At 46.1% G+C, this 27,645-nt stretch overlaps 1 protein-coding gene across 2 annotated transcripts in view; it reads left to right on the top strand.

The window, feature by feature from the left end:
• The window catches only part of POLR1A (RNA polymerase I subunit A), a 77,925-nt gene that overhangs the window by 30,545 nt on the left and 19,735 nt on the right, over positions 1-27,645 (top strand). For both annotated transcript variants that reach the window (XM_082642176.1, XM_082642175.1), the window contains exons 13-21: positions 1,341-1,595; positions 6,249-6,440; positions 18,923-19,072; positions 20,229-20,412; positions 22,768-22,850; positions 22,970-23,128; positions 24,902-25,000; positions 26,000-26,152; positions 27,443-27,525. In XM_082642176.1, coding sequence (XP_082498302.1) covers positions 1,341-1,595; positions 6,249-6,440; positions 18,923-19,072; positions 20,229-20,412; positions 22,768-22,850; positions 22,970-23,128; positions 24,902-25,000; positions 26,000-26,152; positions 27,443-27,525 — 1,358 coding nt within the window. The remainder of the gene's footprint in view (positions 1-1,340; positions 1,596-6,248; positions 6,441-18,922; positions 19,073-20,228; positions 20,413-22,767; positions 22,851-22,969; positions 23,129-24,901; positions 25,001-25,999; positions 26,153-27,442; positions 27,526-27,645) is intronic.

Here is a 27,645-nt window from a genome sequence, read left to right as displayed (position 1 = left end):
TCTGTATTTTTCTGTATTTTCCCCCACATCACTTGTGCAGTTCTTCTTGCTTTCTTTAGAAATAGTTGAAGATCTTTTAAAGAAATTTCATAGAAGTAGTACCCGCTCGTTGTAACACGAACATCACTAAGACGTATAAAGATAAAGGTGATGATCTGTGCCTTACCCTTCCTCCCGTGTGTCCCTGCCTCAAGGAGAGCATAGAAACAGCTCAGTGAGGATCTAAGTACCCTTCTCCCTCGTGTATATAAACCCGTAGAGTTGGGTTGGGTTTTATTTATTTATTTTTTGTTTTTTGGCTGTGCTGCATGGCATGTGGGATCTTAGTTCCCTAAGAACCCACGCACCCTGCACTGAAAGCCTGGAGTCTTTTAACCACTGGACCGCCAGGGGAATCCCCTGGGTTGGGTTTTAAATTGCCTCGTCCTATCACCTTAGATGGCACCTGGATTGTTTTTCTTTTACTGGAATACATTATTGCCATCGCTTCAGGACCAAGTCATCCTCATTCATCATTACATAATATTCCATAGTACATACCATGATTTAGCCACCAATGCCCCTTCTGTGGGGCAGCCAGGTTTTTCCCAGTCCTTGCCACTGTTAACACTGCTGCATAAACACACACGTTCTTAGAACCTTGCGTTGACACCTTTTTTGTTCTGAAAGGCCAAAAGGAAATAAGTTTTAAATGTTTTAAAATCTATTGTGAAATTGCTTTCCCAGAAGACCGTGCAATTTAAACTTATTATTAATTTTTAAGTGCAATAAAACATTTGCAGAGAGCATTGAACTGGGAATCAGGAACCCTGTGTTTCAGTCCTGGCTCTGCTGGATGAGGTTGGGCAAGTATTTCTAAAACGTGGAATTCACATTTCGAATAACGTACTCAGATGCGACCCTGGCGAGGATTCTAGAGGATCTGGCAGACCAGGAGTTTTATGGTTATATGTAGATATGCTGTCTTCAGATGTGTCTGTTTCTTTCTTCAGATTAATTCGCGGAAGAATTCAAACTCCGGAAAGGTCATGCATCTCTGAAGAAGACAGAGATTACTGGACAGGGACCTGTAGCCTCGTTGGCTTATGCCTCTGAGCTCAGAGCCAGGACAGGACTATGCTGGGCTAGCAGCTATTTCTCAGAGTACCAGAGGGGCTTAGTAGCTATGTCTCAAAGATTTCTAGGGTTTCAGTCCAGACTAAAAGTTCTCCTTTTATTTAGTTGAATAAAACCTGAGACAGACAGAAGGCACACACAGCCCAGGCCAAGGTGAGCCCTTGGAATAGTAGCGATGTTGCCGAAGTCACCACTGCTCACCCTGTTCTCTCCTCTGCCCCCAGGTATGCCGGCACGTGAAGAATGGGGACATTCTTCTCCTGAACCGACAGCCCACCCTGCACAGGCCCTCCATCCAGGCGCATCGCGCCCGCGTCCTGCCCGAGGAGAAAGTCCTGCGGCTCCACTACGCCAACTGCAAGGCCTACAACGCCGACTTTGATGGAGACGAGATGAACGCCCACTTCCCTCAGAGTGAACTGGGCCGGGCCGAGGCCTACGTCCTGGCCTGCACGGACCAGCAGTACCTTGTTCCCAAGGTAGGTCTGACCTTGAGGCCGTTCCATGGTCATCGCCAGCACAACTTGGCAGTCCAGATCCGGGCCCTTGCCAGCTCCTGGAGTCAGTGGGTGGCTCTAGGGCAGGGGCATGTGGAACAGAAGGTCTTGGCTTCTTCCGGGTGGGGTCTTCAGCTCTCTAGTGGCTAGAGGCAGGGAAAGGGTTCTCTCTTGCTGCCCCTTAAGGTGGCAGGAAAGAAGCTGTAACAGTCATCCCAGAACGCTGAGTTTAGTAGCTGCCTAATAGGTCTTGTCTTCCAGTCTGTTTGGATTCTACAACTTACTAGCCTCTGACAAGCATTAGCATCCCAGCTGTGAGGGTCCCCAAGGTCCACAGATGACTCTGATCCTTTGAGTCTGGACAAGCAGGAGTTTTAAGAGACACCTTAACCCCAAGGGTCCAGATGAAATTCCCCTCCAGCCCACGAGGAATCTCCTCTGTGAATCCCTTCCTTTATAAGCTGTTTGCGTCACAGTGATTCACAATGACAGATCATTCATTTGGGCTGCAGTGTGGAGTAGTAATAATAATAAAGAACCATGGCTGCCGTTTGCCAAACACTTTTTCAGTGTCAGACACTACGAAGCACGTTGGAGGCCTCTCCTTTCCTCCTCCCCACACTCCTTGGGGTAGGTACTACTAACGTCCACATTGACGCCTGAAGAAATGGTGTAGGGAATTCCCTGTCGGTCCAGTGGTTAAGACTCCTTGCTTGCATTGCAACAGGCGCAGGTTGCATCTCTGGTCGGGGAACTAAGATCTCACGTGCAGCGCGGCGCAGCAAAAAAAAAAAAAAAAATGGTGTAACTTACCGCAGGACACAGAGCTGAGGAGGAGGAGGAAGGGCCAGGATCTCCCAGATCCCTGTGGCTTGTTCTTGTGCGGGCCCTGCTGCTCTTCCACAGCAGAGAGGGAGACCTCTGCACCCAGGAAGCACCAGAGGCTGCTCGGAGACGTCCCTCATCGATTAGTAGCCTCTCCTCCTGGGAACTTCTCTTCCCCTGTCAGTCCCACCTGGGGAATCAGGCAGGCGGCCAGGGTCCTAGCGTCCCAGCCTCGTTGCCTACCAGACACACCACTGTGGCTTCATCCTGGACTCAGTTATTTGTATAGAACTTTCTTTGCCTTCTCCACCCACCTTAGCTGACTGTTGATTAGTGATGGGCCTGACAATAGGTAGGAGGGGTTTAGGGGCCCACTCAGGTCCCCCAGAAATTAGAAGAAATAATTTGATTCATTTTTACTAATAATTTTATTAGTCATTAGTAATAATTTTACTAATAATTAGAAGAAAAAGAAGAAATAATTAGAAGGAAATAATTCGACTAATTTGAAAATTGGGTTTTTGTCTTTTTGTGTAAATAATATCCGTGGTAGCTATGGTGGTGGCAACAAAAGCCACCGTCTGCTGAGCGCTCCCTGGGCCTCAGGCACTGCTCTGAGCAGTTGGCAAACATTCTCACTTAGTCCTCACACCAGCCTTAGGAGGTGGGTGCAATTTTCAGGTGAGGAAACACCGGTCAGTGACTTGCCAGCCAGTGACGAAGCTGGGACTTGAACCCAGCACCGTTGATCCCCCAAGCCTGTGTGCTCAGCCTCGTGTGTGATTAGCCCCGTTGACAGGCGAGGCTGGGCCTGGGTGAGGGCACGTGGCCGTGAGTGGCTCCCAGGACTGAACCGGCCTTCTGGCTCTCTAAAGGGAGTGTCACATTTCACCACGGGGGACACTACCAGCGAGCAGCAGATGGTTCATTTTTTGCCGGCAGAGTGACCTCTGCACTTTAGCCGCATGGGGAGTTGGGGTGCTCCGAAGTTCTCAGGCCAGTGAATTTGAATGTGCTATACTTGATTTTGATTGAATAAGGTAGACTAGGCGACCTCATTGCTTACAGCATGTCCTGCGAAGGGCTGGACTATTTAAGATCCAGATGTGCCTCATCATATGCTCACCTGACTATGAGTTTTAGGTCAGGAGACAGGGAGAACACAGAAAAATAAGCTTACATCAATAAACTGAATTCTTAAAGAGTAAAAACAAAAAACAAACAAACAAAAACACTTCTAGGGGATGACCTGAGGGTTCACTTTACTTTCAGACAAAATTTTTTTTTTTTTGGCCAGCCTGTGCGGTTTGTTGGGATCTTAGTTCCCCAACCAGGGATTGAACCAGCGTCCTCAGCAGTGAAAATGCAGAGTCCTAACCACTGGACTGCCAGGGATTTCCCTCAGACAATTTCTTTTGTCAGAGGTAAAGAGCTTTTGATTCTTGATAAATTTTGTTTAGTCCTCAGTGTGAATGCGGAGGTGGAATCGTTATTTTTTTGCTAATGGTTATAAAAGTGAAACATGGACTTTGTTGGCAAAGTCCTAAAAGGACAAGAGCTGGTTTTCCTAAGCCACTTTTGGGTAATTTTTCTTGGCGTGTCTTTATTTCCCTTTGTTTCTGTTTCCCTTTGTTCATTATTCTATTTCTTCTCTATTTCTAGGTTCTCTTCCTTGACTAACCATAGTACCCGATTTAAGTTCATTTTATTGTTGGTTATATGTGTTTAACAGGGTTGGAGGTTGTCTTCTTACTTAAAATGGGAGACGAATGGAACTTTAGCTGTTTCTTTTCCAAGAAAACAGCTACACTTTTCATTTACATGTTTCTGTGTGGATTCTTATTTTTTTCTTCTGTTTGTTGTATCTACTGAGGGCCAATGCTTCATGGAAGTTTTTTAAACAAGGCTTGAGACATAATTTCCAGACTGTGACTTAGCTACGAAATTCAAGTCACAGAATACCCTAATTCTCAAAGCATCCTGACCAAAGACATCAATTGTATTGTCATTTTGCTGTGATATTAGGTGGAATAGGATAGCTGACAGTCACCTGGGTTTTTGATTCGGAGGTGGTCTTGCTGATCCTAAGCAGATTTAGGAAATTCAGAACTATAAGTAGACCCTTAGTAAATGGCTTTCATCAGTATTCCTCCCTAGAATTCATGATTATGGCACTGAAGGCAGTTTGGCCATTAAGGTAATTTTCTAGTCATGGAAAAGTCTGGACGGAGAGAGGCACTGACTAGATCCCATAACGTATAATTATGTTCTTTAGAGGAAAAAAGCAAAAGGGAAAATCTATATCTGCCCCCAAAGACTGGGGGATGAGTCAAATGCCTAATACTGTTTTGGGTGTTTCCTCTAAGCAAAATAAGACCTTGTCTTTGGACTAAGACACAGAGTGTAATTTTTTTAATTCACGTTCATAACTCAGAGGCTTCGTAAGAAGGGCTGCGTGCCCCACCTGATCTCGCCTTCCATCTGCACCACCTATTCAGCTCATCCGTAATAATTATCTTTGCGTTTACATAAAGCCCGTTGCCACAGTATTGAGACTGTTTGACAAGCATCCTTTTTAGCCTTTGAATCAGTGCATGTGGTTAAATTCCTGGCGCTTCTCCACGGCTGCATTTGTGAGTTCCTTAGTTATGAAACATGGACATAATATTGGGCAGTATTTAACAAATCAGCAAATGATAACAATCTGTAGATCCGAGGCACAGATTTTTCTCAAGTTCCCATAAACAGTGAAAAGGTTGCAAAAACTGCTTCTTAGAGAATGTCAGCGGGCACAGCTATTTTTACTTTAGTGTGCCTTATGTTGCCATGAGGGCAGACCTGCAGATAGGGTTCAGGAGACTGGGGATCAGAAAGGCTGTGGAAAGATGAATGTACCCACCCAACTGAGGCTTTTATAAAGGCCCTTGTTTTGACATCTGGTGAATAACAGCCTACCATGGATACGTGCTGCATTATGAAGAGACGCTGACAGCAGGCATTCTTTCCTTGTGCAGTCACACACGTCAAAGCCCTCCACAACCCTCTTGAGGAGCCTCGGCCCAAACCCCACCCTCCCTGCGCTGGCCCGCTCCAAGTCACTCCTCAGGCCAGGCTGCAGTACTGCCCCCCAGAGACACCGTTCCTGACCATCCTCCTCACCCCAAATCTACGTGATGACCCATCCTGTTGTTTTCCTCCCGTATTTAAAACTCTTTGTGATACTGGATCCGTCCAGTCATTTGTTTACTGTCTAGCTCTTTCTCATCATGAAGGATCGTGTCTGCTTGGGCCACTGGAGTAGATTAAAGGTCTAACCCAGTGCCTAGGCATACAGTAGGCTCTCAATAAATATTTGTTGAATGGATGACTGATTTAGAGGAGAACCAGGCCAGAAATGTGTGAAAAATACCAAAGCGTAAAACCAAAATATAAAAACAAGGACACAGCTAACAGCAGCCAGACTAAATTTATGCACAAATGCCAGAAATATGCTGGAGTAACTAGAAACAGATAGGATTATGGAGAGAGAAGGCTAGGGGGCCTGGATGAATTTGCAGCAATTTTGATACAGAACAGTGGGCAAAAGGCAAAGGTGGGAGCTGGTCAGGAAGCCCTGGTCATGTGCTCCGGTAGGCAGTTTGCTCTCAAGATGGGGAGCCCAAGCACCGGCCTGGTGCGGCTCAGAGACAGGACAGTACGGGGATGTAAAGGAGGGCCGTTGCTAGCGGGCAGCTCCCAAGCACAGGATTAGGGATTAGAATGCGACTTCAGTTTTTTCTTTGTTCTCCTCTTATCTGTTTTGGTTTGTAGGATGGCCAGCCATTGGCAGGGCTGATCCAAGATCACATGGTTTCGGGTGCCAACATGACCATTCGAGGCTGCTTTTTCAGCCGGGAGCAGTATATGGAGCTGGTGTACCGAGGACTCACAGACAGAGTGGGGCGTGTGAAGCTGTTTCCTCCTGCCATCCTGAAGCCCTGTCCGCTGTGGACAGGAAAGCAGGTAATTGGGAGAAAACAAATGGTGGCTGTAAAAAATGGAAACAGGCCACTCAGTAAAGAGGTTCTTGTTCCCAGGAGAGCCCAGGCCAGAAACAGAAGTGGCAAATCAAACAATAGTCTGACTCTCTCTTTGATGGGGTTTTTGTGTGTAGATGGTTTCAAGGGAGTGTCTGCTGTGCGTAAGCTGCGTAGTTTCTGTCCTTTGCTTCTAACTTAAACTCAGTGTCCTCAGAATCCAGATACGGTGGTAATAGGCGGTGGTGCTGATGGGAGCAGTAGTTAAGGTTTGTTGGGGGTGCTTCAGATATGTTATCTTACTTAACCCTCACAACCAACCTGCGCTGCAGAAACCATCATTATCACCATTTAGCAGATGAGGATAATGACATTTGGGAGAAAACAAATGGTGGCTGTAAAAAATGGAAACAGGCCACTCAGTAAAGAGGTTCTTGTTCCCAGGAGAGCCCAGGCCAGAAACAGAAATGGCAAATCAAACAATAGTCTGACTCTCTCTTTGATGGGGTTTTTGTGTGTAGATGGTTTCAAGGGAGTGTCTGCTGTGCATAAGCTGCGTAGTTTCTGTCCTTTGCTTCTAACTTAAACTCAGTGTCCTCAGAATCCAGATACGGTGGTAATAGGCGGTGGTGCTGATGGGAGCAGTAGTTAAGGTTTGTTGGGGGTGCTTCAGATATGTTATCTTACTTAACCCTCACAACCAACCTGCGCTGCAGAAACCATCATTATCACCATTTAGCAGATGAGGATAATGACGTTTGGAGAAGCTGTTACATGCCCAAGTCCATAAGAGCCAGAGTTGGGATTCAAACCCGGGACTTTCTAACACCCAGACCGTCATACTGTACTTAATCGGTTATGTGATCTCGGCTCTCTGAGCCTCAGTTCTTCATTTATAAAACAAAAGGGTTCAGGTTGATGAGCCCTAAGGTCTCTCCCAGCTCTGCAGTTCTTTAAATCTGTGGACCTGGGACTTGACTGCTTTTTAGTTACTAAGCCAACTTGTATTCCTGAGATAAACCTTACTTGGTTATGAGGTAGTATTTGCTAAACTTTGGTGTAGAATTTTTTGCCTCTGTGTACATGAGGGATTTTGATAGGTGGTTTTCTTGTCATATGTTTGCCTGGTTTTGGTATCAGGGTAACCTTGGCTTCATAGGATGAGTTGGGAAGTATTTACTCTTCTTCCGTTTTCTGTAAGAGTTTGTATAGTATTTTTTTAAATAAATTTATTTATTTATTTTTGGCTGCGTTGGGTCTTCATTGCTGCACACAGGCTTTCTCTAGTTGCGGCGAGTGGGGGCTACTCTTCGTTGCAGTGCGCGGGCTTCTCATTGCAGTGGCTTCTCTTGCTGCGGAGCACAGGCTCTAGGCACGCGGGCTTCGGTAGTTGTGGCACATAGGCTCAGTAGTTGTGGCTCGCAGGCTCTAGAGTGCAGGCTCAGTAGTTGTGGCTTGCGGGCTTAGTTGCTTCACGGCATGTGGGACCTTCCCAGACCAGGGCTCGAACCCGTGTCCCCTACATTGGCAGGCGGATTCTTAACCACTGCGCCACCAGGGAAGTCCCCAGAGTTTGTGTAGTATTGATACTATTTTTTTTTTTTTTTTTTTTTTTTTTTTTTTTTTTTTTTTTTTGCGGTATGCGGGCCTCTCACTGTTGTGGCCTCTCCCGTTGTGGAGCACAGGCTCCAGACACGCAGGCTCAGCGGCCATGGCTCACGGACCCAGCCGCTCCGCGGCATGTGGGATCTTCCCGGACCGGGGCACGAACCCATGTCCCCTGCATCGGCAGGCAGACTCTCAACCACTGCGCCACCAGGGAAGCCCAATACTATTTTTTCCTTAAATGTTTGGTGGAATTCACCAGTGAAGCCATCTGGACCTGGAGTTTTCTCTTTAAGAAGGTTTGTTTAACTAAAATTTCTATTTCTCTAATACATATAGGGCTATTTAGTTTATCTCTTTCTTCTTGGAGGAATCTTACTGCTTTGTATTTTCAAGGAATTTCATCTAAGTTATTGAATTTATAGGCGTAAAGTTATTCATCATATTCCTTTACTTTCCTTTTCTATTTGTAGAATCTGAAGGTGGGGCCCCTGTCTCATTTCTGATAGTGGTAATTTGTGTCTTCTCTCTTTTTCCTGCTCAGTTTGCTTAGAGGTCTGTCAGTTTTATTGTTCACAGAGAACCGGCTATTATTGACTTTCTCTATTTTTCTGTTTTCTGTTTCATTGATTTCACCTTGATCTTTATTTCCTTTCTTCTGTTTACTTTGGGTTTGATTTGCTTTTCTTTTTTAGTTACTTAAGGTTGAAACAGAAGTCACTGATTTGAAACTTTTTTCCTTCTTTTAATATTGGCATTTTATATATAAAATTTCCCCTAAGCATGTTGTATTTTCATTTACATGCACTTCAGAATACTTGCTCATTTCTCTTTTTTTGACCCCTGAGTTATTGAGAAGTACATGATTTAGTTTCCAAATATTTAGGGGTTTTCCAGATGTCTGTATTACTGATTGCAAATTTAATTCCACTGTGGCCAGAGAGCGTACCTTGGATAACTTGAATCCTTTTCAATTTACTGAGATTTGTTTTATGACTCCAAATACAGTCTGTCTTGGTAAATGATCTGTGTGTCCTTAAAAGTAACACGTATTCCGCTGTTGTTGGATGGAGTGCGCTGTGTCAGTTAGGTTCAGGTGACAGATAGTTCAAGTGTACTGTATCCTTGCTGATCCCTGTCCTTCATTTCCTAAGGTCCCTGTATTGAAAACCTTTGTTTTATACTCACGTTTCACGTTCATGTCTGCTTTTGTCGTTATTGTTGTTGTTTCCAGTGGATGTGAACCCAGGTCACCACCGTTCTATCCTGGACAGAAACAGAAGTTGATTTAACAGAATAGATGGGGAATTTTGCAGTTAAGTTTAGTTCAGGGATTGGTGAGCTTTTTCTGTAACATCCAGAGAGAAAATTTTTTTTTTTTTTTTTTTTTTCGGTACGCGGGCCTCTCACTGCTGTGGCCTCTCCCGTTGCGGAGCACAGGCTCCGGACGCGCAGGCTCAGCGGCCATGGCTCACGGGCCCAGCCGCTCCGCAGCATGTGGGATCTTCCCGGACCGGGGCACGAACCCGCGTTCCCTGCATCGGCAAGCGGACTCTCAACCACTGAGCCACCAGGGAAGCCCCAGAGAGAAAATATTTTAAGCTTTGTTGGTCATACAGTCTCTGAGTTACAACTACTCAGCTCTACCATTGTAATGTGAAAGCAGACGTAGACAAGGCTTAAATGAATGAGCGTGACTGCGATTCAATTTAACTTTATTTACAAAAACAGATGGTGGGCCAGATATGGCCTGTAGGCTGTAGTTTGCTAGCCCCCAGTTTAGCTGGTTATATGTATTTGTCCACTTATATTCTTTTTATTATTTCTTTTTAGTGTGTCTTTATTTTTAAGTCATCTCAAGTTATCTTGGACGTAAAGGGATTTTAATTCTTAAGTAAGTGTCCAGAATTTATTATTAGGATTTTGTTTAAACATAAGCAGTGAGTTCAAAATAGAACCAAATGGTGGACAAAGACTGTATATCTAGAGCTACGAATATGTTCATTCCCTTCAGTCTGAGAATCCAGCCTAAGGAAATCATCTGAAGTATAGTCAAAGATAACTTGAAAAAAGCAGTCCATGACATCGTGGTTTATAGTGGTGGAAATTAGAAAAACCTAGATACTCAGCACTGGGGCTAAGTAAATTGTGGGATATCCATTTGTTAAGATATTATGTAGTTGTTTAAAATAGTGGTTTTAAAAAGTTATGTAACTGTCTGGAAAATTCTCTGACATAATGTTGAAAGAAGAAATAGACTACACAGTTCTATGTGTAATCACAGTTGGAACATGTTAAAAATGTATATGGGCAAAAACTTTGACATAAAAAAGATCAAAGTGATAGAGTAATTTGGTTTGTGTTAGGAATAATTTCCTTTTCACTGTTTAATATTTCTGGCCTATGCTTATTTTATAATGAAATAGAATTGGAAAATAGGCCCAGGTTTTATTTCTGTTGCAGTTGAGATTTTTCAGTGTTTTTTGAGAGGTTGGTACAAGCTGTTATTTCTTTGCAAATAGATGAAAAGGGGAAGAGTGACCGCACTGCGCAAGAATTTGTTAGTGACTCAGTCTGATTCTACAGAGAGAAGCCACGTTTTGAATCAGGAAATAAGGAACTTAGCTTGGGAAATTTATTTGTACTGCCCTAGAAAATTAAGTCTTAGGCTATTTCTCCAGGGCATTTTATACAGCCTCTTGAGTGGTTTTCTTTCCACCTAAGAATCGGAGGTCTCTCACCATTTGTTGAACATGAGCATGTAAAGGAAGAAGATTTGCCCGTCCCTGCAGATCTCGAGCATATAGCCCAATGAGTGTTCACAAAGTGAATACGTAAGTTGTCACCTAGATCAGAAAGTAGAATATCACCAACACCCCCAGAAGACCCTTCCAGGCCCCTCCATTTCTGCCCCTCCCCAAAGGTAGCCACTCACCTGACTTCTAACACTATAGGTAAGTTTTGTCTTTTCTTGAACTTTACATAAATGGGATCATAGAGTAAATCATATCTTTGTGTGAGTCACTCATGTCATCACATGTGGTAGTAGCTTATTCACTTCTGTTGATGTGTGGTGTTATATTATATGAATATACCATTATATATTTGTCCATTTTACCGTTGATGGACATTTGGGTTGTCTTCGATTGTCTTCATTTGGCTGTTACAAACAGGGCTACTGTGACATTCTTGTACACGTCTTTTGTTGAGCATATGTATGCATTTTGATGGGTAAATGCCAAGGAGTCAAATTGCGGAGTCGTAAGATCTACCTTCAGCTCTAATAAATAGTTTAATACACAGTTTTCCAAAGTGCTTGTAGCAATCTACACGTCCACCAGCAGGGCATGAGAGTTCCGGTCACTCCTTATTCTCAGCAGAACTTCATATTATTGTCCCATTGCGTTTGGGTGTTTTTTATTTTTTGTCTTTTCCCCCATGGGTGTAAATTTAGCCATTGAAATGGGTGTGTAGTGGTGTCTTATTGTGGTTTTAATTTACATTTCCTTAATGACAACTGAGGTTAAGCACCTCTTCCTATGCTTATGGCCACTGGGATCTCACCTTTTGTGAAGTGCCTGTTAAGTCTTTTGCTTTTTTTTTAGTCTATGCCATTCTCTTATTACTAGGTAAGAGTTTTAGAAATATATTCTAGTGTAAGTCCATTGCCAGATATATGTATTACAAATACCTTCTGCTTGATGGCTGGCCTTTTTGCCCTTTCACTTAATGCTGTTTTCTGATGATCAGAAGTTCTTTGTGAAATACAATTCACCAGGCTTTGCCTTTTATGGCTAGTCCTGTATAAAAACTCCTTGGCTGCCCCAAGGTCATTAAGGTATTTCCCTGTATCATTGTTAAGCAGCTTTATTGTTTGCCCATTCATGCTTAGGTCTCCTGTCTGCCTGGAGTTGCATTTTGTGGATGTTGTGGATGTGAGGAAGGGGTCAGGATTCATTTCCTTCCCATAGGACTGTCCAGCTGATACAACATCATTGGTGAAAAGACCACTGTTTTTCCTCTGCTCTTTAGTATCTCCTGTGTTGTAAATCAACTAATTGTGTATGTGTAGGTCTACTCCTGGACTCATTTCAGGTCCATTGATTAGTTTGATCCCATTGCACCAATACCACACTGTCTTAATTATTGTAGCTTTATAGTAAGTTTTGATTTTCGATAGTAAAAGTTTCCAGCTTTCTTCTTCTTCATGACTATCTTGAATATTCTTGGCCCTGTGAATTTCCATATAAATTTCAAAGTCATCTTGTATACTTCTGCAAAAAAGTACCTGTGAGGAGTTCTTCTGAGATTACATTCCAGTGTTGAATCTTCCAAATTATGAACACAGTATGTCTTTTGATGACATAAAAGTCTTGTTCATCTTTCATTAGATTCATTCCTAGGTATTGCTATTATAGATGATATTATGTTTTAAATTTCCTAATTGTTTATGGTTGGTATATAGAAATACAATTAATTTTTGTATATTGTCCTTGATTCAGCAACCTTGCTGACTTCATTTATTAGATCTCTGCCCTTTAAATTCTTTTTAACTATAGAAGTAACGTAAGTTTTTCGTTAAATAAAGAGACAGTATGGCTTCCCTGGTGGCGCAGTGGTTAAGAATCCGCCTGCCAATACAGGGGACACGGGTTCAAGCCCTGGTCCGGGAAGATCCCACATGCCGCGGAGCAGCTAAGCCTGTTCGCCACAACTACTGAGCCTGCGCTCTAGAGCCCGCGAGCCACAGCTACTGAAGCCCACGTGCCTAGAGCCCGTGCTCCGCAACAAGAGAAGCCACTGCAATGAGAAGCCCGCACGCCACAACAAAGGGTAGCCCCCGCTCTCCGCAACCAGAGAAAGCCTGCGGCAGCAACGAAGACCCAGTGCAACCAAAAATAATAAATAAATTACATAAATAAATTTATAAAAATAAATAAATAAAGAGACAGTAATATGAAAGGAAAAAGGAAAAATTTCCTCTCTGTCCAATCCCATTCTTCATGTATGTGCATACTGTCATAGGAAAGAAATAAAAATGGAATCATATTATACCTACTCAGGAGAACCGTGAACCATGATTAAATTTGACATTCGATTTTGAGCTTGTATTTAAGACCACTTCTGTATCCATGATATTCCGGTGCCTGAGGCATGCACTTACCTCATCCTCAGGCACGTCGACCTCAATTTTAACTGGTCTGTAAGACGGCTTACTTTAATTGAGCCACCAGGTCCTCCAAAGGGAATCCCATTATTTCAGGCAGTTTGTATTTTTAATTTGAACCACCCTAACACACTCCAAATATAGCATGAAGTTTATTTAACTGTTTTCATGTGCTAGGTTGACAGAACCTTTCTTGTAATTGCTTTGTGACATATTTAGTTCACTTAATGATGTATCGTGGGGTTCATTCTGTGTCTGTATGTGTAGATTGACTTCATTCTTCTTAACCCATTCTGTGTTGTACCCAATAATGTGGATATATATAATTGATTTAACTGTCTCTCTATTGGCAGACATTTAATGAGTGTCCAGTTGTTTTGTTGTTGTGGTTTTTTTGTTTTGTTTTGTTTGGGGCCACGTTGAGTGGCTTGTGGGATCTTAGTTCCTTGACCAGGGGTCGAATCCAGGGCCCCGGCAGTGAGAGCACTGAGTCCTAACCTCTGGACCGCCAGGGAATTTCCTATTGGCAGACATGTAGATTGTTACCTGGTTTTTTACTATTCTGAACAGTGCTGTGGTGGACACCCACTTATATCTATACTAGTGTACTTTTCGTTGATATATGTTTTAAATGAATTCCTAGAATTGTGATTGCTGGCTTAAAGGGTATACACATTTCAAAACATTTTTAAAAAAGAAGTCCATTTAATTTTTAGAGCATTTTTTAAAGTTCAATACAGGCTTCATATAAATAATTTAAATAATAAATAATTATAATTCTTGTAGATTTTGCCTCCCTTCACAGTTTAAAAGAATGTTGCAGGTATGATCTTTCCTCCCTAGCATAGTTTATGACCAGAAAGTAAATTATGCACTTCTAGAATATTAGTGTAGGTAAGGACCTCAAATCATCTTGTCTGGCATCCTTGTTTTTTTTTATTGAAATGTAATTCATACTTAACAGAAAAGTTACCATTTTTGGTAAGTATATAATTCCGTGGTTTTTTTTTTCAGTGTATTCTTTATGTTGTACAGTCATCACCACTAATTCCAGAACATTTCCATAACCCCCAAAAGAAACTCAGTACCTATTGGCAGTCAGCCCTGATTCCTCCTTCCCCCATTCCCTGGCAATCACTTTCTGTCTCTGTTGATTTGCCTGTTTTGGACATTTCATATACACGGTATCATACAAGTTAGGTACGCTTTTGTGGCTTGTTACTTTTACTTAACATAATGTCTTCAAGATTCATCCATGCCGTAGCATGAACAGTACCTCATTCCTTTTCATGATTGAATAATATTCCATTGTATGGTTATACCACATTTTGTTTATTCATTTGTCAGTTGATAAATGGAACATTTGGCTCGTTTCCACTTTTCAGCTGTTATAAATAAGGCTGCATTGAGTATTCATGCACCAGTTTTTATATGAATGTGTACTTTCAGTTCTCTTGAATATATAGCTAAGAGTGAAATTGCTGGGTCATATGGTAATTCTGTGTTTAACATTTTTGAGGAACTACCAAACGTTTTTCCAAAGCAGCTATACAATTTTATGTTTCCACCAGCAATGTATGAGGGTTCCAATTTCTGCACATCCACACTCTAGCACTTAATTTGTCTTTTGTTTTTTAAATAACCATCTTAGTGGGTGCAAAGTGGTGTTTCGTTGTGGTTTTCATTTACCTTTCCCTAATGATTAAAACTATTGAGCATCTTTTCATATGCTTACTGGCCATTTATAATATCTTCTTTGGAGATACGTCTATTCAAGCCCTCTGCCCATTTATTAATTGGGTTGTTCGTCTTTTTAATTGTTGAGTTCTGACAGTTCTTTATATATTGTGGCTATTAGATCTGTATCACATATATGACACACAGATATTTTGTGCCATTATCTGGGTTGTTTTTTTCACTTTCTTGACAGTGCCCTTTAACACACACATATTAATTTTGACGAAGTCCTATTTATTGACTTTTTCTTTCGTTGCCTGTGCTTTTGGTGTCACATCTGAGAATCTGTTGCCTAATCCAAGGGTACACAGATTTACAGCTGTGTTTCCACCTAAGAGTTTTATGGTTTTAGCCCTTACATGTCGGTCTTTGATCCATTTTGAGTTAATTTTTCTATGTGGTGGGAGGTAGGGGTCCAGCTTCCTTCTTTTGCCAGTAGATGCAGTTGTCTCGGCACCATTTGTTGACAAGACTATTCTTTCTCCATTGAATGTTCTTAGCACCCTTGTTAAAAGTCAGTTAACCACAGATGTGTGGGTTTATTTTTAGACTCTCATTTCTAGTCTGTTAATCAATATGTCTGTTTTTATGCCAATATCATGTCCTAATTACTGTAGCTTTGAAATAAGTTTTAAAATCTGGAAATGTGAGTCCTCCAGCTTTGTTGTTTTTCAAGATTGTTTTGGCTATTTGGGGTACCTTGCATTTCCATATGAATTGTAGGGTCAGCTTGTCACTTATGTAAAACTGGCAGTTGGAATTTTAATAGGGATTGCATTGAATCTGTAGATCAATTTGGGGAGTGTTGCCACCTTAACAGTATGAAGTCTTCCAATCCATGATGTCTCTCCATTTACTTAGATCTTCTTTAATTTCTTTAAATAGTATGTTATTGTTTTCCACTTACAAGTTTTGGACTTCTTTGGTTAAATTTATTCTTGAGTATTTTATTCTTCGTGATGTTATTGTACATGGAATTGTTTTCCTAATTTCATTTTCAGGTGGTTCATTGTTGATGTGTAGAAATATGGTTGATTTTTTAAAAAACAAATTTATTTGTTTGTTTATTTTTGGCAGTGTTGGGTCTCTGTTGCTGCGCACGGGCTTCCTCTAGTTGCAGCGAGCGGGGGCTACTCTTCGTTGAGGTGCACGGGCTTCACATTGCAGTGGCTTCTCTTGTTGCAGAGCACGGGCTCTAGGCATGCAGGCTTCAGTAGTTGTGGCACGCAGGCTCAGTAGTTGTGACACACGGGCTTAGTTGTTCTGCGGCATGTGGGATCTTCCCGGACCAGGGCTCGAACCCATGTCCCCTGCATTGGCAGGCGGATTCTTAACCACTGCACCACCAGAGAAGCCCTATGGTTGATTTTTGAATGTTGATCTTAAATCCTTTAGCTTTGCTGAAGTCATTTAGTAGCTCTAATAATTTTTTGTGGATTCCTTCGGGTTCTCTCTGCATAAGGTTATGTCATCTGCAATTAGAGGTAGTTTTCATTCTTACTCTCCAATCTGAAAGCAGCTTTATTCTTTCCATGCCTGATTGCCCTGGCTAGAACCTCTGTTGAACAGAGTGGCAGGAGCACACATTCTTTTCTTGTTCCTGATCTTAGGCAGAAAGCGTCGTCTTTGCTCACTGAAAATGGTAGATGTAGGTTTTTCATTGACGCCTCCCCTTTATTAGGTTGATGATTTCCTTCCTATTCCTAGTCTGTTGAGTGTTTTTATCATGAAAGGGTATTGAGATTGTCAAATGCTTTTACTGCCCCCTTGACTTTACAGATTAGGTGGCAGGTCACATCTCCCTGTCCTTAGGTGGTTGGATACATATGTTACCTTTCTCTCAGACTTTCCATCCTGACTGTGCCCAGCTGGCGGTCCCCACTGGGCATGTGGCACTGTGGTTGAGGTGCAGCTTGTGGTCAGCATCCCAGGGAAGTCACCCTCCTGCCTTTACTCCTCACCCCCTCTCCTGGCGGTGCCAGCCTTGTGAAGAGCGGGGGCCATGACCTTCCTGGTCATTTTCTGAGGGGTAACAAGGACTGTTGTCTGCTCTCTTTAACGATGCTGTTGCCAGTTGTCCCTGGTTCCCAGAGCACACGCGTGAAAAGACAGCTGCTCTCGTGGCTGCCCCGACCCCATTGTGCACATATAGATACTTCTTTGTGGGGCACAGGCACACAAAGAGCTGTTGATGCCAGCTGATGGCTCCCAGCCCCTCCTCAGCCCTGGGCCTGTCGGACCAGTCTGCCTGCCCCCAGCCTGCCGCGTCTTTGGGAATGCGTGCTCTTGGCCACTGTGGAGCTGACCCGTGGTCATCCCCAGGTATGGCTGTCCCCATGTGGCTTCCCTGTGGAGCAGCTGTTTGTGAAATCGTCTCTCTTGGCCTCCTGCTGGCAGTCGTGTATTGAGTGGATGGCCATACTGATGGGCCCAATTGGGCAGGGGAAGGACTCCCCGGCCTTTCAGTAGCCATAATTAATCCCAGTCAAATAAATTTTTTTCTGGTATTAGCTGTGTAGAAGTGAATTGTGTGGGAGCCCTTGGGTGGCCGAGCAATCACATCGCCAGCGCGCCCTGTGAAGACCTCACACAGAGACAACGTCCCATGTGCTCCCCACTCAGGACGCCTTAATAGCTGCTTCTAAAGTGCCAATCCTTCTTCTCAGTGTCACTTGGGAGACTTATTCTTTGCAGCATTTATTTAGCTTCAAAGTCCAGACCAGGAATGTATTTGGAACAGGTGATCCTGCTACAAGTTAAATCTGAGCACGTCACTCCTTTAATCAAAACTTTCCAGTTACCTTTCCTTCTCACTCAGACGAAAAGCCTTCTGCCCAAAACGCATGATCTGATCTCTGCAGGGCTCCCTTCTCCTTCGTGGTGAGGCCTTCCCTGCTTATCTTACGTAAAATCCCAGGTATTCTCTCCCCCTGCTCTGCTCTGGGTCCTCCTTCCCCGCTTTATTTTCCTCCAAAGCGTGGATCCACTCAGGATTGGAGGCTCCACTGAGGGCAGAGACTGTTTTATTCATGACGCCCCCAGCGCCTGGCTCAAAGTAAGCCCTCGATGTATAATTGCTGAATGAATGAACAGATCTCATCTCTGTGCTACACGCGAGCAATGCTAAGGCTAAGAGAACGTAACCCTTTGCCCCCCAGCCCACTACCCGTCAGTGATGGAGTGGACCCTGGGACACCCCCTTATCCCCGAAGCTTCACTGCAGCCCGCTTCTCAGTCACATACCTCGGGCCTCCTCTGTGAAGCTCTTCAGAGGGAAAACTCTGGATTCTTAGTCTGTATATCCTTTCCTCCTTGGTGCTCACCAGAAAGTCAGCACTGTTCTGTGGGAGGACATTACTAACTGTATGTGATAATTGTCATCTGTTTTGATGTGGCCTGAAAATGAGAGAAGGATGCCTCTGACGAGTGCTCTTGGACCTTTGCCTCAGTCCTGGGGCTCACGGGTCAGAGCTGTCTTTCCCTGGCAGAGGGCAGTGTTATGAGCCCCGCCATCTCTCTCAACCCTGCTATCTTTGTTTTCTTTTTTTTTTTTTTTTTTTTTAACCACATACCAATTTAAATCTTTCTCTACTGTGATCCCACAGCAGTTTATTTTCCTTTTCTTCCTTTGATCTATTCAAGAACTTAATTTCAAGTCTAGGGGACTGTTCACTCTAAGAAGAAATGAAGTTCTTAGTGGTATGTGTTTGTTTCCAATCCTAAACTCCCTCCTAAGTCATGTAAGCAGAAAAGTAAAAACTGAGATCTTGTCCCACAGACAAGAAACTGTCCCTTTTTGTTGGTGGTGGGGTTTTTTTGCTTGTTGTTTTCTGCTTCACCTACAGCTCATCAGAATGGAGTTGTCTGCCTTTCAGGACGAAGAGGGACAGGAGGTCCCAAAAGGGAACGTCTCAGCTTTTCTTCCCGCCATCAGCTTTGTCTTCTTTTTTTCTTTCCAGGTTGTGTCCACGCTGCTCATCAACATAATCCCAGAGGATCACGTCCCACTGAACTTGTCAGGAAAGGCGAAGATTGGCGGGAAGGCCTGGGTGAAGGAGTCTCCTCGGCCCATCCCCGGCTTTAACCCCGACTCCATGTGCGAGTCCCAGGTACGGCTGCCCAGCTGTGTGGGTTGGAAACTTCGAGTCCCGGGTTTAGGCAGCTTGATTTAAAATCAAGACAGAGAAATGGAGACACGTGCACAGAAAGAGGAGTCATGCCTGAGGGGAAGGAGTTGTGCCCAAACTGTGTCGACTTCGGTTTTGGAAAGAGTCAGAGTGGACCCTTAGCATCTGACTCTCAGTGTAAAACCCATAACCAGCACGGGAAGGCTTCTCTGGCAGAAGGCCTCTGAACTTGACTCAGCAAAGCTTGGAAATGCAGACCCTGTGTTTTCCCCTGAGACCCCTGAGAGGCTGAAGATCCTTACGCTGCTGTGAGGTTTCACACCTCCCAGCTCTGTGCTTAGGAACCAGGCCTCGGGGGCAGCCACACGGTGGGGGGGGGTGGGGGCACAGTGCTGCAGCAGGAGAGCGACATGCTAAAGATGGCCAAGGCCTCTGTGTGCTCTCGGTGGGGGAGCATCCCCAGGGCCCCAGCTCACAAGTGCCTTGTCACGGGGTCTAACACGCATTAACACGCCTGCATTTGGAACCCAAGCCTCCCCTCTTCTCTCCCTTCCTAGATTATATGCTAACGTGTGTGGCACCTCGAATTAGCTTCTAAGGCTTGAACCCAACTTTATGGACATGCAAATTCAGGCCTTAAATGATATTAAAAGGTGGTGTTTTTCTTATTCCCAGGGTACAAGGAAGGGAGTACCTGGGCCAAGGTCACGGTTACGAAGTTTAGACGCTAGGTGTTCTCATTTCCAGCCACAAGGTTTTTGTCAAGGATCCTTGACTTTTTTTTTTTTTTTGTGGTACGCGGGCCTGTCACTGTTGTGGCCTCTCCCGCTCAGCCACTCCACGGCATGTGGGATCTTCCCGGACCGGGGCACGAACCCGTGTCCCCTGCATCGGCAGGTGGATTCTCAACCACTGCGCCACCAGGGAAGCCCAGATCCTTGACTTTAAGTCAGTACGGATGGTGGAGGGAGCAGGGGGCATAAGAGCACACTGAAATATTGTGTGTGTGTGTGTGTGTGTGTGTGGTCTTCCTTGCATCAAGGGCTTAAGGTTAACAAGACACTAGATGGGGTGGGCTTGGGGGCCTCACACGGGAGACGTTGCCTCCAGCCCAGCGTTGGTGGCCGTCCCTCTGCAGGTGGTCATCAGGGAAGGGGAACTGCTCTGCGGGGTGCTGGACAAGGCGCACTACGGGAGCTCCGCCTACGGCCTGGTACACTGCTGCTACGAGATCTACGGCGGGGAGACCAGCGGCAAGGTCCTCACCTGCCTGGCCCGCCTCTTCACCGCCTACCTGCAGCTCTACAGAGGCTTCACTTTGGGTGAGTGTGGGCAGGTGGCCCTGGGCCCCCTCCCCTGGCCAGCATGCCCAGCAGCACGTCTCCCCGGCTCTCCTAGCAGCCTCCAGGGGAACAGCCGGGCTCCTTCCACAAAGGCGTCCTCACTCGGCCACCAGCGACACTTCACAGCCTTGCTCCTTCTCAGCGCTTCCCCCGCCCCCCAACCCCATGTTTCTTCACATAGCACAGAATGACACCCCCCTGCACCCCCATCTCCATGTCCATTCTGTCTCTTTCTCAACCCCACCCTTTCTGGTTTTCGGTCCCTGAGACCGATGTTTTCACACTCACACTCACCTCCATTCTCTCTTGCAAGTGCCCTTCCAGAATCCTCCAGTGCAGAATCCTCCGCACTCCATCTAGGGTCCTCCCTGTTGTCAGAACTGCCTGCCCCTCCCGATGCAGCAGGTGAGGTTGGAAACACCATGTTGGGGCAGACCTGTCAGGTGATCCTAAGATAGAAAGAGGAACTCTCGGGCTTCCTCCCTGGAAATGAGAGCCCGCTGTTTAGGAAGTTGACTTTGGTAGAGAAAACAAGTGTGCAGATACTTTCTGTGCCCTGAGCTCATTCAGGGCAGCGTGTCTCCAGGTGCACAGAGCAGAGTCCGAGCCCTTCGGCAGTTTCCTGTGAGGAATGGATGACAGGCTGCGTGCTGAGCAGGAGCCCCAGGGAGCGTGGGAATCGTCCAGCCGACAAGACCAGCAGCGGTGGGGCTGAGACCCTGTGTCCGTGGACTGGCTGGCGTGTAGACACGGAGCCGGTGGGCCTGCCGCAGCTGGAGTTTGCTCGTCGGCCTGCAGCGGGGCCTGCATAATTGTATAATTTATATTAATTGTGGACAAGTCAAAATAACGTAGTACAGGTGTGAAAATAATTTAAAATCACCCAGCATTCAACTGCCAGAGATAACCACCAATGTCGATTTGATGTGTGTCTTTCTAGACTTTCCAAGTGCAAACACATTCAGAAAAGAGGGGCTCCTACACTACCTAGTGTTCTGTAACCTGCTCCCCACCCTCCATTTGCAGATGTGTTTTATAAATGTCCTCTTGGGTGAGCAAATATAAACCGACATCCTCAGGTCTGTGGCTACAGACTCTTCTACTTGTATAGATGTACCGTAGCTTATTTAGCCAGTTCCTGTTATTAGACATTTAAGCTCTTTCCTGGTTTTCACAATATTGCTGGGATGAACACCCTTGAACAAATATCTTTAAAAGCGAAAAGTGCAGGAAGATCCCACACCCAGACAGTGACGAGGACCAAACCTAACAAGCAGCTCTGCTTAGCACATGGTACGAGGAGAAATTGGCCAAAGTGCAAAGACCATCTGGTGCCCAGAGACTGAGAGGGCGCAGGGCCAAGCTGGGCGTCGAGCTCAGAGGGAAAGCCGGGCTAGCCATGGTGCCTTCTAGCACTCGCAGCTGGAGGTCACTGGAGGGACAGCAAGGCGGTCTGGAGCTGACCCCATGGAAGGGCCCACTTTCCTGGTTGTGGCTTCCTCACAGAGGGACAGTTTCTTTCCCCTCCTGCTCACACAAGTTCTTTAGAGGCTCTCAAGCTTCCAGGACTTTGCATGTGGGAGTCCCAGCCATCTTAGCCCAGCTTTGGAACAGTGCAGCGTTTGTCTCCCTTCCCACTCAGACATTGGCAGAGGGACTTTGGAGTCCAGTAGCTCTCAGATGTAGACAGAAAATAGTTCATTGAAAGAGAAAGTGGGAAGACTTCTTGCCCAAGGTGAGGAATTCCTCAGCCCTTTGAAGCCAGAAGGACAGGCTTAACTGAAGTGACCCAGGCTTTCCTCCTTCCAGTGCAATGAAGGGGACCCTGCGGTGGTGGTCCCTGTCACCCAGGCTTGAGCATGTCTGTGTGTGTGCCTGCACACACATTCTCACAACCATATAGGCTGGTCCCTACGAAGTGTGACTTCTGGGAGTCAAAACTAGGATGTCCTCTCCCTCCCTCTCTTCTTTCCTCAAACTCAGTTTTTCACCCAAAACGTCATCTTCACCTCTAGCCCATCCATCCAACATGTTTTTATTGAATGGAGGGAGTATAGCTGGTGGCTAAGAGCACAAGTCTGGGACGTGGGCTTGGATTTACTTTCTGCCTCTGTAACTCTGGGCTCAAGTTCGAGCCTTAGTTTTGTCATTTGTAAAATGGTAAGCCCTTAAGAGATGGTAGCAGTCTCTTAATGGTGTTATGAATGTCACCATGATTATTCAGGTGCTCCCTGCATCCGTGGCACCGTGCTCCGTGCCCTGACCTCACCAAGTTCACGGCCTGGTGAGAAGTCAGGCCGAGTCGCATCCAAGCTTGTCTATTTCACTTCACAGGCGTGGAAGACATTTTGGTCAAGCCGAAGGCAGATGTCAGGAGACACAGGATCATTGAAGAGTCCACCCACTGTGGACCCCGGGTGAGGAGGGCCTGGGTGGCTACTGCCTGCCGCAGAGGGTTGGCTGGGCTCCAACGACATGAAGCCCACACCCTCCTCACTTGGTTGCAGCCTTCGACGTTTTCCTTTTCTCATTCTAGGCTGTCAGGGCTGCGTTAAACCTTCCAGAAGTGGCATCGTGTGATGAGGTCCGAGGGAAGTGGCAGGATGCCCATCTGGGCAAAGACCAGAGGGATTTTAACATGATTGATCTGAAGTTCAAGGAGGAAGTGAACCATTACAGCAATGAAATTAACAAGGTTCGTCCAGCAGTGTGTGCACTTACCACCACCGTTTTGAATGCTGGTTTTTAAAAAAATTACATTTTGATTCTCACTCTGGGCTCTTTGGAGCAATTTGGCTGTTTAATAGCTGACTAGGTGAGACGTGAGGTGGGGCGAGTAGAATTGATCGTTTTGAAAAGCCAAGGGCTTCATTCCCTCACCCTGTTGGGGTCTGGAAGGGTCTTTGATGAATGCTGAGAAAGAAGGCATTGCACTATTTTTCTTTTTTCCTTTTTTGTTTATTTGTTTTTTTGTTTTTTTGACCACGCACAGTTTGTAGGGTCTTAGTCCCCCGACCAGGGATTGAACCCAGGTCCTTGGCAGTGAAAACACCAAGTCCTAACTACTGGACCACCAGGGAATTCCCCACTATTTTTCATTTTAAATGTTTGTATTTTGGGGTAACTGCATTAAAGGGAATGGAAGAAATCTTTCCCAGGGGCCACTGCAGGGTGGAGGGGCAGAATGAAGGATCAGAACCACCAGGGCTGCTTGTATGGGGGACCCAGGGGTGAAGGCCTGGGTTCAAATCCCGGCTCTGCCGCGGACTTGCTGTGAGATCTTGTGTGATGTGAACGGTCTGAGCCAGGTGTCCTCCCCCAGGGGGGGTGGGGATGGGAAGAGCAGGTGAGCGCCCTGCCAGTCCTCCAAAGCCCCTTCCTGTGCAGCTGAGAAAGGAGTGGGACGTCCCCGCACAAGCCAGGGTGGCAGACCCCGTTCTCTCGCCTTCTCAGCCCAGAGCTGGGGCTCCCAATCCTGCGGCTTGAAGGAACCCACCTGGCCCTCACCCTGCCTCCTGGGCCTTGAGGCCCCACCTGAGGAGGAGGGAGGGAGGCATGGCCAGTGCCCAAAAGAAGTCAGTGTTTGCTCCTGGAGTCCTCTGACTAGCTGTCAGCATCCCCTCAGCTGCCAAGAATGCAGACCTTGTTGGTACAGTTCCGTCCTTGAGAGGCGTGGTTCAGAGGAGCCCTCCAGCACCGCATGAAAACCAGGAGGCTCAGCTTCTAGGGCTGACTGGGGTTGCTGCAGGTGGGGCATTGTCTCAGAAGCATCTTAAGATTATTTCTTGTTCCTCCATCTCTTCCCATCCACTCTGCCTCTCCTGTGTGGGGCTGGGTCTCTGCAACCCTAGGCAGAAGCTTAGTTAGACTCAGAGCTCCCCCCACCTCAGCATCTCCCTGGTCCCCCTGGGGGCTTTGCCCGCTTCCACTGGCCCAGGAGCCAAGGTGAGCCTCCTGCTTGGTACTTGGGCAGCACGTTGGGAAACGTAAATGTGACACAGACATTGGTCATCATTGCTACTGTCCAGGGCCAGGCCATGCTCTGCTGGACAGGTTCCCAAGGGCACCACCTTAGGTTTTATTTTTAACCAGCTGCTTTTCAGAATCACGAACTGGAGATGCTCACCGCTCTGCGTCTCCTTTCTGGCTTCCTGGCAGAGGTGTCAAGAGAACGCAGCACCCTGGGCCATCCTCTTTTTTTTTTTTTTTTTTTTTTTTAGTTTTTTTTGGAGTATAGTTGATTTAAAATGTTGTGTAAGTTTCCGCTGTACTGGGCCATCCTTTAGACTTCTCTCTGGGGCTTCTAGCCAAAGGGTTGATGCCGGATGAGACTTCTTACCTCGCGTGGGATCTTGCGCTTCTCTCTAGATAAATAGTCTGTGTTGGCTCCTGCATCCTGGATTTACCTTCTGAACCTGGGATTCCCAAGAGGGTGAGTCACTGACCAGTGCGTGTGTTCCATCTGCAGGCATGCATGCCTTTCGGCCTGCACAGACAGTTCCCAGAGAACAACTTGCAGATGATGGTGCAGTCTGGAGCCAAAGGTTCAACTGTGAATACCATGCAGGTGTGAGCCAGGGCGGGTGCTGGCTGGTTTGCAGAAGGGTGGGGTAGTTGCAGGAGGCACTTTTCAGATTTGTTTCTATTTTTAAAAGGATCCACATTCCGTACAAAATGTGTCAAGTACTGAAAAATACAAAAGTATGTCGAAATCAGTGCAGGCGCTAACCACTGTGAAGTGTTAGAGACCGATACAAGTATCCAGATACTGATGTGTATCAGACAGATACATATTGTAAACTTACATACTGTATTATTATACATAGTCACATTATATATAAACACGGTGTGTGTGTATTTATAATCTTAGCTGAGATCCTGAAATTTTGCATGATCTGCTTTTTTCATTTAGTATTACATTATAGGCATTGTCCTAGAGGTTTCTTAACCTTTAATTTTTGGCTTGTTACCTCTTCCAATTACTGCAGTGTTATCACAGCATTTTCACAAACTTTAGCAACTTTAAAAAAAAATCTTGACGACCTTGAGAGGGTCTTAAGGACCAGCTCATTATCTGGTGAGCAGAGAGCAATAGGAATGGGCTTAAAAGGCTGGAGGCCGTCGGGAAGCCCTTTTGACTAAGTAAAATCCAGACCCGCTGCTCTTTTCCCCCCAGGAACATTAATAGGCAGTTTTATTCTCTTTTGACCTGAGAATGTTAAAGATCACAGTAAGCTACTTTTTCTGCTAGTCTCAGTTTCCCTGTAAGGACCTGGGGGTCCTGTCCAAGTATAACACGTGATGCTCCTGAAACATGGCTGCTTTTACAAACACCGTCCATTTCAACTGAGTCCAAATGCGAAAATCGCCGTCATGGAAAGGAAGGCATAGTCATCTTCCTGAAAGGTCAGCTCTCTTGGCTCGTTTAGCAGTCTAGGTTGGCCGTCAGGAACTTGGATCCCATGCAGTTTTTCTGGAAGAGCAGGCCCCCCATCCCCTGCTGGGACAGACCATCATTTAACGAGCACGTGGGTCTTCAGTTGCCTTTGGGTTTCCTTTCTCCCAGATCTCGTGCCTGCTGGGCCAGATCGAACTGGAAGGTCGGAGACCCCCGCTGATGGCATCTGGCAAGTCACTGCCCTGCTTCGAGCCTTATGAGTTCACCCCCAGGGCTGGCGGCTTCGTCACTGGCAGATTCCTCACCGGCATCAAGCCTCCTGTATGTATTTTGGTTTTTCCTTTGGGCTGTTCTCCTCATCTCTTAAGCTCAATAGTAAGAGGCCTATGACCTTCACCAGCAGCCTTAAGCAAAGACAGCCAAGTAATAAGTGCCAGGCTATCCCCGCTTACCACTAGACCCTGGGACCTGCAAGGACCAAAAGGACACAGCCGTGTCGTGTTTACCATCATAATGCCAGAGCCCAGCCCGGTGCCTAGCGCATCGTGGGTGCTCGGGAAGGATTGCTGATGAATGGGAAGGTGAATGAGATCAATCCCAGGTCTACCTCTTTCTGCTGTGTGTCCTTTCTCGACTGGTTCTTCCCTGCATCTGAGGGCAGCTGGGGACGGGGAGGCCCCTCATCAGTTTGCTCTGTGTGGCCAAAAGGAGCGTCACAGAGATTTATTTCACAAAGCTTCCCTAAGAGAACCTCCCCTGGCTCCTCCTTGACCTTGGGAAAATTGACCAGCTGTAGCAAATGTCTAGTTTTTCCTCAGTCAGCAGCACAACTCTCCCTTTAGAGAAAGGCTTTCTCCTCACACTTGGCAGAAATGGCTTTTCGACTGTTAGTACCTTCTGTTCCCTGGTCTAGTGCGTCTCTGCAAGGACGCCTCTCGTGGTCAGACAGCTAAGTCCAGGTTGTGGACGGGACCCACCCTTTGTGTCAGGGCCACCAGCCGCTCCCAGGGCTCCTCCCGCAGTCCCACACGGACTCTTCAGTGGTCATCCGTGGCCTCTGGCAAAGGGTGGTGGGGAGCTGACGTAGACCAGAGAGTTCTGAACTCTGGTGGCGACCCCTTCGTGAATCATGAAATGATTGACTTCATGGCGTGAAGCAGGGTAGGGTGGTAAAGAAAGCATCCGAGTGAGGGGTGGGGTCGTTTCATAGAGTTTTGGCTCGAGTCATGTTATCTTTATCGGCACGTGTGTGTGTGTGTATGTATGTACGTGTTTGCCGATGACTGTTATAAACCCGTTTCTCGTTGTGGAATTTTGGAAAACACTGCATGGTGAGGCACCAGTGCCATTTCTGTTTGGAAAGTGGGGTGCGTGTGGGGTGTGGGACATGGCTCTGAGGACGGACTCCTGGGAATGGGAGCTGGCACTTCTGTTCCGTTTGTCCCTCTGCGCTCGGGCAGCGTAAGACAGAGGCCACCCCAGGGGAGGGCAGGAGTCCCTGGGGCCGTGGGAGACGTCAGAGCTGCCGAGGGCACCGGCTTGAGCCACCCTTTAGGAAGCACGCTGTCCTCACCGCCACCCCGGGGACCTGGGTCCCCGCTTCTCCCACAGGAGTTCTTCTTCCACTGCATGGCCGGGCGAGAGGGCCTGGTGGACACCGCTGTGAAGACCAGCCGCTCCGGCTACCTCCAAAGGTAAAGCGCACCTGTTCTGCCACCTTCAGGTGGCATCAGCGTCGCAGGTCCGTTCACCTCTGTCAGTTTTTTCACATTTTCATCGACAATTCACTGAAGATCCCTTTGGATGAAAAAACT

Source organism: Mesoplodon mirus (genome assembly GCF_964341445.2).
Source record: "Mesoplodon mirus genome assembly, chromosome: 14".
Lineage (NCBI taxonomy): Eukaryota > Metazoa > Chordata > Mammalia > Artiodactyla > Ziphiidae > Mesoplodon > Mesoplodon mirus.
The sequence above is the reverse complement of the archived record's forward strand: the minus strand, read 5'-3'. Positions and strand labels throughout refer to the sequence as shown.